Source organism: Nicotiana sylvestris, chromosome 11 (assembly GCF_000393655.2).
Source record: "Nicotiana sylvestris chromosome 11, ASM39365v2, whole genome shotgun sequence".
Lineage (NCBI taxonomy): Eukaryota > Viridiplantae > Streptophyta > Magnoliopsida > Solanales > Solanaceae > Nicotiana > Nicotiana sylvestris.
In genome coordinates this window covers 87,899,782-87,917,851 of record NC_091067.1, presented here as the reverse complement: position 1 = coordinate 87,917,851, position 18,070 = coordinate 87,899,782, and the positions used below count along the sequence as shown (strand labels likewise).

Below are 18,070 nucleotides of genomic sequence, written 5' to 3'. Positions count from 1 at the left end.
ATTACCGCGCCAAACTCTCTTGGAGCATCTGCTCTTCTTACGAAATACTCTCATAAGCCTGGGAATTAGAAATCCGGCGTGGAGGAGAAGTAGGAGGATTTGTGTAATTAGGAAAAGTAATAGGAGACATAATTTGTGGTAATTCACAGATGGTAGGCGGTATATGTTGAGGGGTGAAAAAATCTTTCAATTTTCCAAAAGGAAGTATCAGTTATGTTTGATTCTAAGTAGGGGAAAGAGCGGTCGGGCGGTGTTAGGGAGGAAGGACCTAGCAGAGTAATATCAACGGGCTGTGTTGACTCAATATTAGGCCTGTCAGAATGGGTATTTTGGACTTGGGCTATGGAGTTAATGCGTGACGGGTAGAGAGGTTCGTGGTTTGTTGGGCCTGTTAGAATATACTATAAGCCATGCATATTGTTATAGTATTCTTTATGAACAATTATTTATTTACTTGTTTAAATTCAATAAAGTTTCATTTTAAATAGATCATGTGTTGGTTTGTGCGTCCATTGCTTACATAGTAGATGATTTAGTGTATAGAGTTTAGCTTATACACGGAAGATTAAATCATCGGTTCTTGTAAGACATAAAAGTTAATGTTCACAATCTAATGATGGAATTGGACAAATCATCGGAATGATTGTAGCACAAGATTAAGTATAATTTATCTTGATTATGGGAATGGTTTAATTCCAACTTCTTGTGCTAGTACATTTTGTATGTATTGAACGGATCAAGTAGAGATGAGTATTTTATACTGACTTTATAAAATAATTTCTCTAGTCCATTTAATGTACTTATACTCTTAATCCTGATATAATTATTATTAGCTGTGTATGTCACTTGTTGTTTTGATTTATTAAAAGGCGAGATTCTTTCGCGAGTCAATAAGCCTGGTAAATTGGATGACAATGATATACATTGGCGAAGTAATAATTAGTTGATGGAATCCATGTCTCAATTTTGAGATTGATGATACTCCTTTATGAAAGCTTATAAGTTTTCATGTGTAAACCCGGCCGGTGGATTTTGTATCCGACACATGAAATAAGTTAAGTGTAAGTCTAAAGGAAGTAATCAATAAATTAAATAGTCAGTAATTTAATTTGATTGATTAGTATCTGAATCTTAACATGGGGAGTTAAATAAGGTTTTATGGAAGAATTTCGAAAATTGAACTAAGGAGTGCAATTACGAATTTTTAGTGGAATAATTCGTAATTTATTATGATGGAAATTAGTTTCAGAATTTCGAAATTAATATCATAATAGGAAGCCTTGTTAATTAAATTCTGTGGTCCCTACTGTGCCTAAATAATAGAAAATAGTGGAAACTGTTACTTAGTGGGAAAGAAAACGTGGAAACCGTCCCTTAGTGGGAGAAGGAAACCTAACAGGTTTTGAAAACGGTTTTGACCTAAAAAACGCAGCTATATATATGGATATAAGGGCTGGACGTTTTTGACATGATTCTGACTGCGGTTTCTACTAGAATTTTGCCCACCCAAATTTTTTTTTTGTTTGTTATTGTTTGGGTAACACAGTAGAAGACAGTGGAAATCTGCTAGTGTGTTTTCAACTGAGGAACTGGAGAACGACCTAGATTTGTTGTGTTTACGCTTCAAGAGGTAATCCTAAAATCTCCATACATGCTAGTTGTTTAGATTACACGTGAATAAGATTCTGTTATTGCTTCCGTTGTGGTATATATTCCATCAATTGGTATCAGAGCTTACTCACGTCTAATTAAATAATTAGGATAAACCATAAGGATTAATATCATGTTCTATATTCAAGTTTTGAATTACATGCAAAGTTTGTTTTTCTGAAAACCTGCACTGTTTTTTTTTGTGTGATTATCTGTTATGGGTTGTGTTGATTATTCTGGAAACTTGATGTATCTTTTTAATATAGGTGATGTTGAGTTAGAATAATCTGAAAATTGAATTTTATCATGTAAAACGGAAAAACACGTTCTGCTGAATTAGGGCAGAAAATCGGAGGTCAAAAAGTTGACGGACTCCGATTGACCTGAAACTTGGCAGGTCCATGCGAAACGGCCCAGTGAGCAATACTCATGGATTTTATTCATGATGAAGTCGTTTTTTGGGCGTTCGGGGTCGTTTAGATGGTGTTTTTGCTGTTTTTCTAAAATTCTGAAATTTTTTTTTAGTTGTTTTTAATTCCAAAAATTGTGGGGATCAATTCCCTTGGTCCCCGGGCTTAAAAAATCAGTGATATAATATTTTTACACATTGACGTAGGTCTTCTTCCATATCGGATAAAAATATTATGAATAATCACTATGTTATACTAGTCATTGATTATTTGTATTTACTCTCCATCTGAGTATGCATGTTGGTTCAATGGGACTAATATATGTTGAATGTTGATATTCACTTGGCTTAAATTAACAGTTTACTCTCCATCTGAGTATGACATGTTTAAGTTTATGGAGTGAAAATCTGTCATTATATATGTATATTGCAAGAATAGCTTCTTTCCCATCGAAATTTGTTGTTCAAGGTGCATAGATTGTATATATATAATGTGTTTTGAATTTTAATGTTCATAATACAAACTGATTTGATCTATTTAAATATTTAATGTCTCCCAGATTAACAATGACTGCTTTTAATCCCCTTACTGCCATTCTTACCCAAAACAAACTTGAGGGTCCAAATTATGTTGATTGGAAACGAAATTTGGATATTGTTCTAATTGCTGAAGAGTACAAATTTGTGCTCGATGAGGTGTGTCCAGAAAAACCTGGAGATGATGCCACAGATGATGAACAGAAGGCTTACCAGAAATGGATTAAGGCTGATGAGATGGCGCGGTGTTACATTTTGGCATCCATGTCGAATGTTCTGCAACATCAGCATCAGTCGATGGAGTCTGCTTATGACATTCTGGAAAATCTCAAAGAAATGTTCGGAGATCAGAATCGTGCGGCTAAGCAGACTGCCATGAAAGCCCTTCTGAATACCAAAATGGTTGAAGGTTCATCGGTCAGGGACCATGTTCTGAAGATGATGAGTCTTCTGAATGAACTGGAGGTCCTTGGAGCTAACATTGATAAGGACACGCAGGTTGAAATGATCCTGCAGACTTTGCCTGACAGTTTTCAGCAATTTCGCCTGAATTATAACATGAACAAAATGGATTTGTCCCTTGCGAAATTGTTGAATGAGCTGCAGTCGGCAGAGACTATTATCAAGTCCCAAGCTCCTCCCGTGGCATTGAATTTTGAGGCAGGTTCTTCTTCTAAGCCGAGAGGCGGGCAGAAAAAGAAAAAGGCTCAAAAACCCTCTATTGGTGGCGCGACTGCTGGTGTGAAAAAGGCTAAGGGCAAGTGTTATCACTGCAAGCAGCCCGGGCATCATAAGAAGCAGTGTCCAACTTATCTGGCCAAGCTGAAAAATAAACCAGGTGATTTACATCTACTTGTCGTTGAAACATTTTTAGCGGCTGTTTCTACCATGTCATGGTGTGTAGATTCGGGAGCCACTAATCATATCTGCACTTATTTGCAGGGGTTTCAGGTAACGCGGCGGCTAAGTAAAGGAGAAATCAATGTTTATCAAGCAGACGGTTCAGCAGCCCCAGCTTTAGCATTAGGAAATATTAGTATTTCGTTTGGTAGTGGTAGAGTTTTAGCTTTAAAAGACACATTATATGTACCTTCCGTTAGAAGGAATTTAATTTCGGTTTCTAGCGCTATGAGAGATGGTTATGATTTTAATTGTCATGACGTTGATAAATGTGTTATTACTCATAATAAGCGTTATCTCTCTTCGGCTACATTGATTAATGGTCTTTTTGTTGTTGACTCTATTCCTAAACCGTTACCACCTAAAGAACTGAATAATGTTGATTTACCAAGCAAGAGAAAACGTTCTTCTGAATTGAGTGAAACATATTTATGGCACTTGCGTTTGGGTCATATAAATCTGAACAGAATTTCCAGGTTGGTCAAGGATGGACCTTTAAGTTCATTGAAAGTGGAGGCACTACCAACTTGTGAATCTTGTTTAGAAGGGAAAATGACAAAACGAAATTTCCCCTCAAAAGGAAATCGGGCAAGTGATAAATTAGAATTAATTCATTCTGATTTGTGTGGTCCAATGAATGTCCAAGCAAGAGGTGGTTTTGAGTATTTTGTGACTTTCACAGATGATTACTCAAAATATGGATATATTTATTTGTTGCGTCGAAAGTCTGAATGTTTTGAAAAGTTCAAAGAATTCAAGACTGAGACTGAAAAGCGACATAATAAACATATCAAGACACTACGATCTGATCGTGGTGGGGAGTACCTCTCTACAGACTTTATTGGTTATTTATCAGAATGTGGAATTACATCTCAATTATCTGCACCTGGAACTCCACAACAAAATGGTGTAGCTGAAAGAAGAAATAGGACTCTTATGGAAATGGTTAGATCAATGATGAGTTATTCCGATTTGCCTTCGTCTTTTTGGGGACATGCCTTAGAAACGGCGAATTATGTTCTGAACTTAGTTCCTTCAAAGTCAGTACCCTTGACCCCTACAGAATTGTGGACTGGGCGCAAGCCTAGTCTGCGGCATATTCGAGTTTGGGGTTGTCCGGCACATGTGCTAAAGGGGAAAACGGATAAATTGGAGGCAAGAACGGATGTATGCGTGTTTATAGGTTATCCAAAAGGGACGAAAGGTGGTTTATTCTATTGTCCTAAAGAGAAAAAGGTAATTGTTAGCACAAATGCCAAGTTTCTAGAAGAGGACTATTTGATGAACCATGTTCCTAGAAGTAAACTCGTTTTACAGGAACTCAACAAAGGAATGGAAACTCAGTCATCTGAAAATCAAAACGACCATATCCAAACCCCGGAAGTCGATTTTGACATACCATTGCACTTTAGTAGTGGGAGAAATGTCAATAGACTTAATGTACCACAAGAACAAGTGCCCGCAGTCATACTACCACAAAGTAGTGGGAGTCATGTTGAGCAGACTGCACAACAGGAAGAAGTCGTTGATATCCCTGTGGATAGCATGGAGACTCAGGTTCCTGATGATGTTGTGGTTCAACCACAAAATCAACGTGATGTAGTTGCAACTGATGTAGTGCGTAGTCGTAGTGGGAGAGAAATAAGACAGCCAGTTCGTTACACGCTCTTGGGAGAATCATATGATAGGATCCCTGAGGAGCCTACCTCCGAACCTGTCAATTACGACCAAGCACTACATGATAAGGATGCCGATAAGTGGGTTGCTGCTATGAAATCAGAGATGGAGTCTATGTACTCTAATCAGGTTTGGGATCTTGTAGAACCAACTGATGGGGTTAAACCCATTGGATGCAAATGGATCTATAAGAAAAAGAGAGGTGTAGACGAAAAAGTACAAACTTTTAAAGCAAGGCTTGTAGCGAAAGGGTTTACTCAGAAAGAAGGGATTGACTATGAGGAAACCTTCTCGCCGGTAGCCATGCTTAAGTCTATAAGGATTCTCTTATCCATTGCTGCTCATTATGATTATGAGATTTGGCAAATGGATGTCAAGACAGCTTTCCTTAATGGAAGTCTTGATGAGTGCATCTATATGATGCAACCAGACGGTTTTATGGAAAGTGGCAAAGAGCACATGTTGTGTAAGCTTAAAAGGTCCATTTATGGACTAAAACAGGCATCTAGGGCATGGAACACTTGTTTTGATAAGGCGATTAAAACTTTTGGTTTTGATCAGTGTCTTAACGAATCTTGTGTATACAAAAAGTGGGATGGGGACAAAGTGGCATTTTTGATCTTATATGTAGATGACATACTGCTCATAGGAAATAATGTGGGCATGTTGAATTCAGTTAAGCAGTGGTTGTCCACACATTTTGATATGAAAGATTTGGGAGAAGCGGCTCATATCCTTGGGATCAAACTCTTGCGAGATCGCAAGAAAAGGATATTAGGCTTGTCCCAAGGTCTTTATATTGATACAATACTCTCCAGGTTTAGCATGCATGATTCCAAGAAAGGATTCCTTCCTTTCAGACATGGAATTTCTCTATCTAAAGATCAGTCTCCTAAGACTGATGAAGAGATAGAAAAGATGAAGGCGGTCCCTTATGCATCAGCTGTGGGGAGCCTCATGTATGCTATGTTATGCACTAGGCCTGATATCTGCTTTGCCGTTGGCGTTGTTAGCAGATTTCAGTCTAATCCTGGGAAAGAGCATTGGACGGCGGTTAAACATATAATCAAGTACCTGAAAAGGACTAGGGATTACATGTTGATCTACCAATCGGATGACCTGGTACCTATTGGGTATACTGATTCGGATTTCCAATCAGACAGAGATTCTAGAAAGTCTACCTCAGGTAATGTGTTTACTCTTGGAGGTGGAGCCATAAGTTGGAGGAGTATCAAGCAAACTTGTGTTGCTGATTCCACCATGGAAGCCGAATATGTGGCAGCCTCTGAGGCAGCCAAAGAGGCAGTTTGGCTCGGTAACTTCCTGAGAGAGTTGGGTGTGGTTCCTTCGATTCAAGCACCAATTACGCTTTACTGTGATAATAGTGGTGCGGTTGCAAATTCAAAGGATCCACGAAGCCATAAGAGGGCAAAGCACATTGAGCGTAAATATCATTTAATTCGTGATATAGTGCAGAGAGGGGATGTAGTGGTCACCAAGATTGCGTCAGAGAACAACTTGGCAGATCCGTTTACTAAGAGCTTACCACAGAAGACTTTTGATAAGCATGTAGAAGGAATGGGTGTCAAAATTGTAGACGCATGGTTATTAGTCTAAGTGGGAGATTGTTAGAATATACTATAAGCCATGCGTATTGTTATAGTATTCTTTATGAACAATTATTTATTTACTTGTTTAAATTCAATAAAGTTTCATTTTAAATAGATCATGTGTTGGTTTGTGCGTCCATTGCTTACATAGTAGATGATTTAGTGTATAGAGTTTAGCTTATACACGGAAGATTAAATCATCGGTTCTTGTAAGACATAAAAGTTAATGTTCACAATCTAATGATGGAATTGGACAAATCATCGGAATGATTGTAGCACAAGATTAAGTATAATTTATCTTGATTATGGGAATGGTTTAATTCCAACTTCTTGTGCTAGTACATTTTGTATGTATTGAACGGATCAAGTAGAGATGAGTATTTTATACTGACTTTATAAAATAATTTCTCTAGTCCATTTAATGTACTTATACTCTTAATCCTGATATAATTATTATTAGCTGTGTATGTCACTTGTTGTTTTGATTTATTAAAAGGCGAGATTCTTTCGCGAGTCAATAAGCCTGGTAAATTGGATGACAATGATATACATTGGCGAAGTAATAATTAGTTGATGGAATCCATGTCTCAATTTTGAGATTATGATACTCCTTTATGAAAGCTTATAAGTTTTCATGTGTAAACCCGGCCGGTGGATTTTGTATCCGACACATGAAATAAGTTAAGTGTAAGTCTAAAGGAAGTAATCAATAAATTAAATAGTCAGTAATTTAATTTGATTGATTAGTATCTGAATCTTAACATGGGGAGTTAAATAAGGTTTTATGGAAGAATTTCGAAATTGAACTAAGGAGTGCAATTACGAATTTTTAGTGGAATAATTCGTAATTTATTATGATGGAAATTAGTTTCAGAATTTCGAAATTAATATCATAATAGGAAGCCTTGTTAATTAAATTTTGTGGTCCCTACTGTGCCTAAATAATAGAAAATAGTGGAAACTGTTACTTAGTGGGAAAGAAAACGTGGAAACCGTCCCTTAGTGGGAGAAGGAAACCTAACAGGTTTTGAAAACGGTTTTGACCTAAAAAACGCAGCTATATATATGGATATAAGGGCTGGACGTTTTTGACATGATTCTGACTGCGGTTTCTACTAGAATTTTGCCCACCCAAAATTCTTTTTTTTGGTTATTGTTTGGGTAACACAGTAGAAGACTGTGGAAATCTGCTAGTGTGTTTTCAACTGAGGAACTGGAGAATGACCTAGATTTGTTGTGTTTACGCTTCAAGAGGTAATCCTAAAATCTTCATACATGCTAGTTGTTTAGATTACACGTGAATAAGATTCTGTTATTGCTTCCGTTGTGGTATATATTCCATCAGGGCTAATGATGTTTGGATCAAGCTCCATAAAGTTGGACTGTCGAGCAGAAGGAGAATGAATAGTGGAAGTAAGCTTGGGAGGGAAATCATGTCTTGAGGAGGATGAGGCAATGAGCAAGGAAGTTGGAGGTGTAGTGACATGATACGGGCAAGAGCGAAAATTGTGGCCAAACCTGCCACAAGAGGGGCATACTTAATTGAGGCATTCATAGAGAGCCTGTTTATGGTGGCCTATAAAAACATAGGGTTTAAGGGGTTTTCTAAAGGGACTTCAATATAGAGACGATCATATCGACCTCTAGTGGTGGTAATTGTGCAATTATGGATCTTGAGTAGTTAGCCAATGTTGTTACCCACTCGTCGACGGATTTTAGTATCATAATATTTCGTAGGTAATTCAGGTAATCATAACCAAATAGCCGAATAGGTGAGTTGTGTAATGGAAGCAACAAACTTTGGTTCCCACCATCATACCGAAAGAAAGTAGCCAAGGATGAACCATGGGCCTTCATGGAGAGCCTGCTGCATATTTTCTTCATTCTGAAATTTAATGAGATACAATTGTGAGCCTAAATCTACTAGATGAAAATCTTCTCTGGGTTTCAATAAGCCTTGTATTTTTGTTTTAAGGAGGGCATGGCCGACAAATTTGTCGAAGAGTTTAACGATGACAGAGAATTTTCATGGGGAATATATCCTCAGAGGATAGTGGAATGAAGTCAATATTTGCGGATTGCCCGCTTCATCATTGAGATTGAGATCATGGTGAATTTGTTGGTCTAATGTTAACAAAAGTTGGAGAATGGTTCATGTTGAAGATAGTGTTTTAATGGGGAAAGAGTATTGTGTAATTGAAGGAAGAGGGGGAGTTGCTGTAGAGAAGGGGGAGAGTTTCTTACTCTAGCCCATTTATCGTGTGGTGTGACGACTTTATTACCACTTGATATGGTGGTGTGAAGATGATTTCACTAATTTTTGTACTCATTAGGTATGAATTTGCTGTGTCAAAATCTCAATCCATATAAAAAGGTCAGGCTATACCCTCATTCAAGTTTTACCTTTTGCATTAGAGTATAATAAAATTGTGACTTGGAATTAAAAAAATGCCCCTGCCTTTCTAGTGCTCTTACGTGGTATTCACATGTGCTCTTTACTCGTGGCAGCTTTCATGTCATTCTGGTGATGACCATAACCTCCATTGGTATTCATAAGTAGGGGTGGACATTCGGTATTTAAGAATTTCGGTTCGGTGTTTCGGTATTCGGTTTATCAATTGTGTATACCAAATACCGTACCAAAATATTTCGGTACGGTTCGGTATTTCTTATTTTGGTTCGTTACGGTTTCGGTTTAAACCAAATCTATGTTATAACTTATAAGGCTTCTGCATAAGAGATTGTGATTGTGAAATATCTTGATACAAATTTATTAGATTAACTATATCAGCTAAACCAATAACTAATTTCGAATGATATGGCTTGTTAAGTCAACAGCCTCATCTTTCCCTGTATGGCAATAATATTCATGTTTCATGAGATTGGATAAGTTTCTAGGCTGAAACCACAATTAGATCAAGTTCAACAGTGAGAAAAACTACTGTTGAAAAGGAATAAATAAGTCTTATAATGAACATTCACCTGGAAAGAACATCTCATTTCAAATAAATGGTAGATAGAACTCAAAATACTTAGGGAAACAGGCTTCAATAGTTTTCAAAATCTACAAACTAACACAATACCGCAACCATTTACTGGTTAATTATTTCGGTATTTCGGTATGCCGAAATACCGAAATACCAAAAATCTAACCGTATACCGAACCGAAAAACCGAAATTTTTGTACCGAAAAAAACCGAAACCGAAATACCAAATTAATTCGGTTCGGTTCGGAATTCGGTTTTTCGGATTTTATGCTCACCCCTATTCATAAGAAAAGAACTCACATTAATGAAAATGAGTTTATAACACGTATATTTATTTTTTCCATGTATGACTTGTATATTGATAGGGATATTTATACTTCTATATTGATGAGTTCCACGTGTTGATTTTTAGTGGATTTTTTTTGGGTTAAAAACCACAATAGATAAAGTCTTGAATGTTATGAAAATAATTATATTGTGGATGTTCATTTAATACTCCGCTATAGATAATTTTCCTGAAGAAGATTATACATTTAGTACTTTATTGAAACTTATCTACAAGCAGCTGATGCAGGCAGATTGCAAGCAACTCAATGAAATGATTTGCAGTAGCTTCTTATTAAACAGGCATGTTGCAAGCAGCTGCTTCCTTTCTTATATAAATAGAGGAGATTTTAATTCATTATGTACATTAGTTTGAAGTTAAATAATATATCAATTTCTCTCTCTCTACTTCTCTTCAGTTTATTTATTTTACAGTTTTTATTTTATAACACGTTATCAGCACGAGACTCTGCCATTTTGAGCACTTACTTGGAATTTAATTTCTATTTCAGTGTCCATCTCCAATGTAAGGCGACGCTCTTATGTCCGTGGTTAGATCTTGTTCATTCCAAGCATCATAAGGCAGATTATATCCTTGAATTGGTGAGCTTTTCTTCTTTCCGGTAGAGATGTGGATATCACTTACGTTTGGAGTGGCCAAATTTGTGTAAAGTAACTTGAGCATTTTGCCTATATTTGATTTAATATCTTTATCATCGCTTGCTTGATTATATGCTACGTATACAATACCTATTTTGATATTTATTTTCATCATAATTATCTTAATAAAGGATTACAAAGTGGATATTGTTGATAGATCCACTTAACCTCCAGCAGAGTTTGCAAGAAATATACAACCACCAGAAGTGGTTATATTTTGTATATCTCATTGTAACTAAATTTTGTTAACACCAGAAGTGGTATATGCCTATGACCACCAGAAGTGATAATTTAGGTTTTCTATGGTTACAATTGAAGATAAGCTACATAAGTATTCTTTATATTACTTGCATGCCTCGATTTGCTCCTGAAGTAGCATTATCTTAAAAGAGGTTCTAAGTCATCACACGATTTGGTGTGATTAATGCATGTTTAGATAATTATGTTTCGTTCCCTGAAGGATGAGAACTTTTGATAAATATTAATCCATTCCCTAAAGTGAATGTGATAATATTAATAAAGCTCGTAAATATGAACGCCCTTTTGATATAAATATATTAAAATTCACCTCCAGAAGAGGGAATATATACTCAATATTTTGTATTTTAAATTTGCTCCTGAAGAAGTAACACAGTTGAAATTTTTTCCTGAAGCAGGAAAATATTATGTAACTGTGTCATTCTGTGCTTAAATAAAATAATAAGCTATTTAAAGTTATTTTTGAAGTACATTTTCATTCCCTGGGGTGAATGAAGAAATACCACAACTCACCTCCTGAAGAGGTAGAATAACAAAGGATATAAATCTTATTTTTGTGGCATAAAGATCATTGTCGCACGTACCCGTTGTACGTAAAATATCTTGGATAATTTTATTAAATATTATTCCAAGGCAAAAGTATTCTTGTAGAATGCTTTCTACTACAACCACATTAATATGTTATGGTTAGTTATCGAGTTCCCCGAAGGAAATAACAACTCATGTATCTTTCCCTAAAAGATGTAATGACTATGTGGTTACCATATTGATATAAAATATTTAGATGTTAATGGCGTTTCTCCCCGAAGGAGATATTTGTCATAAAGTTGGTGGTAAAAATACTGAAATTCTTAATTTCTTACATTTATAAATTTAGAATTGTCTTTATATTTAAATTTGATTATGATTTTCTCTCATGATACCAGAAGTGTCTGAGCACTATTTGGTAGTACAAAATTTATCAAAAGCTCCTGAAGAGCTAACTGTTTGTCTAGAAGACATATGATACAAGTAGTGTCTGAATAATAGTTGATTGTGAAAAATAAATTGAAGGCTCCCAAAGAGCTTATATGCAAATTTATCTTTTATATTATATGATTGTGGTCAAAATATATGTTGTAGTAAACTCGAAGTTTACTAATACAACTGGCTATCATATTGAGACTACAAATGATTGGAAGATTGAAAATCTTCACGTTTCCACAATCATAGGGGGTAAAATAATATGTATATGAGAAGTTACCCACATTATTCTTCAATGTGTACTATATGATGTATCATAGTAAACCAGAAGTTTACTAATGCAAAAGTTTATGTCATAGTAAACTAGAAGTTTACTAAGAGATAGTGCATGCCTTGATAAACTTGAAGTTTTTCTTTGTCATTTTTAAATGAGCTATTTGAGAATTCTGATAAGCATATACTAAAGAACAAGAAGATTATTCAAGAATTCTCTTGTGTTGCTTGTTCTCATAATAAATTAGTTATACCGGCTAAAGTTGGGACTAAGACCCCTGAATTCTGGAATATATAAAAGGTGAATATGGGCTCATTCACCTATCATGTGAACCATTTATAAATGCATATATAAGATGGTTATATGTGTGACTATTGTCAACCTGCAGTTTGGTATTTGGAATTGCTTTTCTCAATCAAGAGCATAATTTTCAGATTATGAAATCAAGACAGATCATCTTGATAATGCTGGTTTATATCCAAGCTGGTTTAGCATTGAATACCTCCTATTAATGGCTAAACCATTTCTTATGAGAATAAATCTTCATGTGTTGGTCTAAGATTTTCTAAATTGTATATAGCAGCACTTGTATGCATCAGACCAATAATATATGATAAGTCCTCCCCTCACAATTGGTTTAGGATCAGAAACCAAATATTTTTACTATCTTTTGATATGTGATATATGATTAATTTCTCTACCACAATGCACAAAGATATGTTTCCCAAAGAAGATTGGGGATATATGTTAGTTTTTCTAACATTTGGGGGATGGAATAAACAGCTGAAAAATATGCTATATGAATCGAATTATCATTAATATGATCCTCACTCAGAAGATAATTCAAGTCTGTCAAATGCCAGAAGCATTTGTTGATCTAAAAATTAAATATCATATTTCAGCTGTAAATGCTCCTATTAAAATTAAAGTCCCTGAAGGATAGAGTTTACAATACGCATGAAGCGTGGTAGACCAATCGGTTCCAAAGGTAACAATCCTTGAAAAATATTAGGAGCTAATGATCATAATGAGGAGGAAATGAGCTCTAAAAGAGCCCACGATATAATATTTCATGAAACTCCAAAGAAGTTCAGGTACCTGAAAATAAAGAAAGTAATGAGATCTCAACAAGTTATGTCGCTTGCGAACCGATACGAGATGAAGTCGATGATATATTTGATACAATATAGTGCACAATATTAAAAAAGATTGTGAGGATCGAACCTGTACTCCAGACACCTGAAAATGTCATGCTATTTAAATGCATGTCATAACTTATATGACTCATTTAAGCAAATTTATGTGAAGATCCCTTAAGCATCTAAAATGCTTGAAGCATATAATTCAAAGTCTTGAGAAATATACTCGATCAAATTTCATAAATCTTGTTGGAACTCCAGCAGAGCTCCAAAGGTAATTGAATATCTTAAGAAAGAATTTGAGATGAAATATCTTGGAAAGACAAAACTTTATCTTGGTCTGCAAATTCAATAATTAGCAGAAAAAATCTTTATCCATCAATCTGCCTATACAGAAAGGGTCTTAAAATGCTTTTACATGGATAAATTGCACCCATCTAGTACACCAATGATTGTTTGATCACTTGAAATGAATAAGAATTTGTTCCGCCATCCAGAAGAGGATGAGGAACTCCTTGGTCCCGAAGTACCCTATCCCTAATGCAATTGGTGCACTAATGTATCTTTCTAATGCTACAAAGCTTGACATAGCATTTTTGTTAATTTACTAACAAAATATAGTTCTTCTCCTACACAGAGATATTTGAACGGGATTAAGCATATATTGCGATATTTAAAGGGAACTCTTGATATGAGTTTGTTTTATGCCAACAAAGATAGTGCAGATCTTGTTGATTATGCATATGCAGGTTATTTATCTTATCCCCATAAAGCTCGATCTCAAACTGGGTATATGTTTACCATGTGGAGGTACTGTCATATCATGGCACTCCACAAAGCGATCTATTGTTGCTACTTCTTCAAATCATGCTAAGATAATAGCTATTCATGAAGCAAGTAGGAAATGCGTACAGTTGAGATCAGTGATTCATTTCATTCGAGAAAAATGTGGTTTGGAATGATAAAAGATCCACAATTTTCTATAAAGACAATGTTGCATGCATATCCCAATTGAAGAGAGGATTTATAAAAGGAGATAGAATGAAGCACATTTTACCAAAATTAATATTCTACACACATGATCTTTAGAAAAAATGGTGACATTGATGTGTACCAAATCCGTTAAAGTGACAATCCGGCAGGTTTGTTCACTAAATCTTTACCAACTTCAACTTTTGAGAAGATGGTATACACGATTGGAACGGGGAGACTCAAATATTTGAAATAAAGTTTTCAACATGGAAAGTGAATATGCATTGTACTCTTTTTTCCTTATTAAGATTTTTCCCATGGGGTTTTTCTTGTAAGGTTTTTAATGAGGCAACTAGAAATGCGTATTACTAAATATGTGTACTCTTTTCCCTTCACTAGAATTTTTTCCACTGGATTTTTCCTAGTAAGGTTTTAACGAGGCACAATATCTTTTAATGAATATCCAAGGGGGAGTATTATGAAAATAATTATATTGTGGATGTTCATTTAATACTCCGCTATAGATAATCTTCCTGAAAAAGATTATCCATTTAGTAATCCATTGAAATTTATCTACAAACAACTGATGCAGGCAGATTTCAAGCAACTCAATGAAATGATTTGTAGCAACTTCTTATTAAAGAGACAGGTTGCAAGCAGCTCATACAGACAACTTACAAGCAGCTCAAGAAAAGTGTCGCAGCTGCACCTGCTTCCTTTCTTATATAAATAAAAGAGAATTCTACTTCTGTTCAATTTATTTACGTTACACCTTTTATTTTATAAAATTGAATACCTTTTAGTCCATTCTATTTCCAATTATGTTGATGATTTGCTGCATTTGTACCGTTTGAGACACACTTATATTGTTTCCTTTTTCAGTAGTGTCGCTCCATTAGTTTATTATTTAAAATAATTTAAGCAATTCCAGGAAGGCACTCTTGGTAGTACTACTGCTTATGCTCTTGAGGGCAATGAAACACTTATCTTTTAACCAGTTATATGAACATTATGTGAGTGACATTTTTACGCTATATCAATGTAAATTTCTGCTCTGGTAAAGCTAGGCAGCACCTCTTTGCATCATTTAATTAAAGCTCATTGTTATGATAATAAACTCTTTAGGAAAACACATTACCGGATGAAACAACCAGTACTATTAGATATACGTATATAGAGCAAACAGTAAATAAGCTGTTAACGGAAAAAGGCGCACAACATTCTACATTGATCGATTACAAGCGCATGCGTAAAAGACCCACAAACATACAAATACGATCATACAGACGCATTGTTTGAGTCCTAAAAACCAGACTTCCAGAAAACAAGACACTGAAAACACTTTCGAAATTACAGGTAGATCAGCAGCCACCGTTATTTAAGCAGAGATGTCAATGGCCTTCACGTCAGGTTTCTTTTCCTCCATTTTTGGGACAGTCACAGTGAGCACTCCATTCTCCATTGCTGCTTTAATCTCCTCCATCTTGGTATTCTCCGGCAGCCTAAACCTCCTAAGGAACTTGCCGCTGCTCCTCTCCATACGGTGCCATTTGTCGTTCTTCTCCTCTTGCTCTCTGCTTCTCTCTCCACTAATTTGTAGAACTCTTCCTTCTTCTACCTCAACCTTCACCTCCTCTTTCTTAATTCCAGGAAGATCCACCTTGAAGACATGAGCTTCTGGGGTCTCTTTCCAATCAATTCGAGCGTTGGCGAAAGCAGAGGTTGGAACGTTGGCGACTGTGCCGGAGAAAGGGAAGCCCTCAAAAGGATCCCATATGTCGAGGGAGAATGGATCGAACACGTTGCTCCTGCGGCCACCAAAGAAGCTCGGAATCAGAGACATTTTTTATCTGAATTGGAACAAGACTGATGATAATCAGATGATGTTTAAGGCTGGAATTAAACTGTAGTTGATTGTTGTATTCGAATTGTTTGACGACAACCAAAATGTTGCGCAATGCTATTTATAGGTGGGAGTTTCGGAAGGAAAAAGGAACTTATCGAGTTCGAGCGCAATCAAGGATATTCTCGAGATTACTATTGACATGAACAAGGAGCTCTCTGTAGACTTCCAGAGCTTTCTACTTTCTTCCTATTAAATGGATTAATTATTATTACAATTTACAATTAATGGATGTAGGAGGGGAAATATAAAAAAGAGAATTCCAAATGAGTGAAAAGACCAACAATGGTCGGGAAATTGCGCTATTTGACCCTAAAGTTTTAATGACCAGATAGTACTACTCCTTTTCATTAGAGAAAATTAAAACAAATTTGTAATTTCACTAATAACTCAGATTAGGGGAAAAAAGTAAGAGACACTAGAAATTGAACACCAATTGTACGGCCCCAAAAATACTAAGTACTATATTATAATATTATTAAAATACCGATGACAGAACCCTTTGTAGGAGGGTATGAACGTCGAAAATTAGGATAGAATGTTAGTAGGTAGTCGTGTGTTTCGCTTATCCTTACCAGTAATATCAGTTTTACTTTTATATTTTCTTATTTTTGAATTTCTATCAATGCCGGTTGGTTCTTTTGCGTCGGGTATCTTGTTATCTCTCTCGTGTTATTACTTGTTGCTATAACTTCTTCTTTTTCATCTTTCCTTGAGCTGATGACCAATCGAAAATAGTTTATCTACTTTCTCAAAGTAAAGGTAAGATCTTCGTATACATTACTCTTCAAGATTCCACTTATGGAAGCACACTAAATTTTATTATTGTTAATATAGAATATTTTAAATTTTTAATATTTTCTAAAATTTGGTTTAGGTTTTTAAAAGAGTGCGTAAATAACGATAAGTTTTCTCTCTCATTTAAATTAATATTTACCTTCCTATTCAATTCTAATGTTACCTCCTCTATATATACTCATTTCGTTTTCATGTTTTAAATAATTTCATTTGTTAGAAATTACCGTCTCTTCGAGACACTTCTAGTGTGGCCCACATATAAGATAATAAATTATTTATTTTGTCTCCCAAAGGAAATACTATATCAGATAATATTGTGTAGTTATGCATATATGGTAGTTTCTATGATGGAAAGAAATTACCATATATTAGGAGTCCTTATGGTAATTATATTTTATGGAGAAGTCCCTATGGCTAAAGTATTTGCCTAAAAATCCCTAGTCTACCTATAAATACGCATGTGACTCCATCAGTCTGGCATCTACGATAGGCGCAGGCTAGAAGGCTCATAGATTTTCTGTCAAAGTTCTACTAGGTGATTTTATAACACTTGAACAATCACGGCTGAAGGTACATTCCTTGTTTAATTTCCGTTGCGCCGGCTCTATATATGTGTTTAAATTTCTACATCGTAGTATAAGAACCTGCCTTTAGCTGTATTGTTCAGTATCTGGTTTCATTGATGATGATTAAGAATTTAATTTACCATCCAATGTTGTCACGTTTCTATAACAACTAATTCGTCACATGGAACCGAACTCCTGTTGGCAGATTTCTTTCCATCATAGAACTCCTGTTGGCAGATTTCTTTCCATCATAGAACCAAGTTAAAATACCATCCAATGTTTCCATCGTAGTAGAACTAAGTTAAAACTAACGGTGCTAACTCATGTGACATTCACGTGGGTTTATAAAATACTAAACCCACCAATAAAAGACGACCAATTCCATTCGCAATTTTCCCCCAACTCCATCCGCAAAGAAACCCATTACCAAAAACCCTAGCCTC

At 35.5% G+C, this 18,070-nt stretch overlaps 1 protein-coding gene across 1 annotated transcript; it reads right to left on the bottom strand.

Annotated features, from left to right (window-relative positions):
- Positions 1–15,534: 15,534 nt before the first annotated feature.
- On the bottom strand, positions 15,535–16,436 carry LOC104221085 (17.8 kDa class I heat shock protein-like). Its single transcript, XM_009772066.2, has one exon. It carries the CDS (start codon positions 16,201–16,203, stop codon positions 15,739–15,741), a length of 465 nt encoding a protein of 154 aa, XP_009770368.1. The 5' UTR covers positions 16,204–16,436; the 3' UTR covers positions 15,535–15,738.
- Between the last annotated feature and the right edge of the window lie 1,634 nt (positions 16,437–18,070).

Bases quoted from the DNA above. Each gene is read 5' to 3' on its own strand.
- LOC104221085 (XM_009772066.2), bottom strand. From the start codon at position 16,203: ATGTCTCTGATTCCGAGCTTCTTTGGTGGCCGCAGGAGCAACGTGTTC.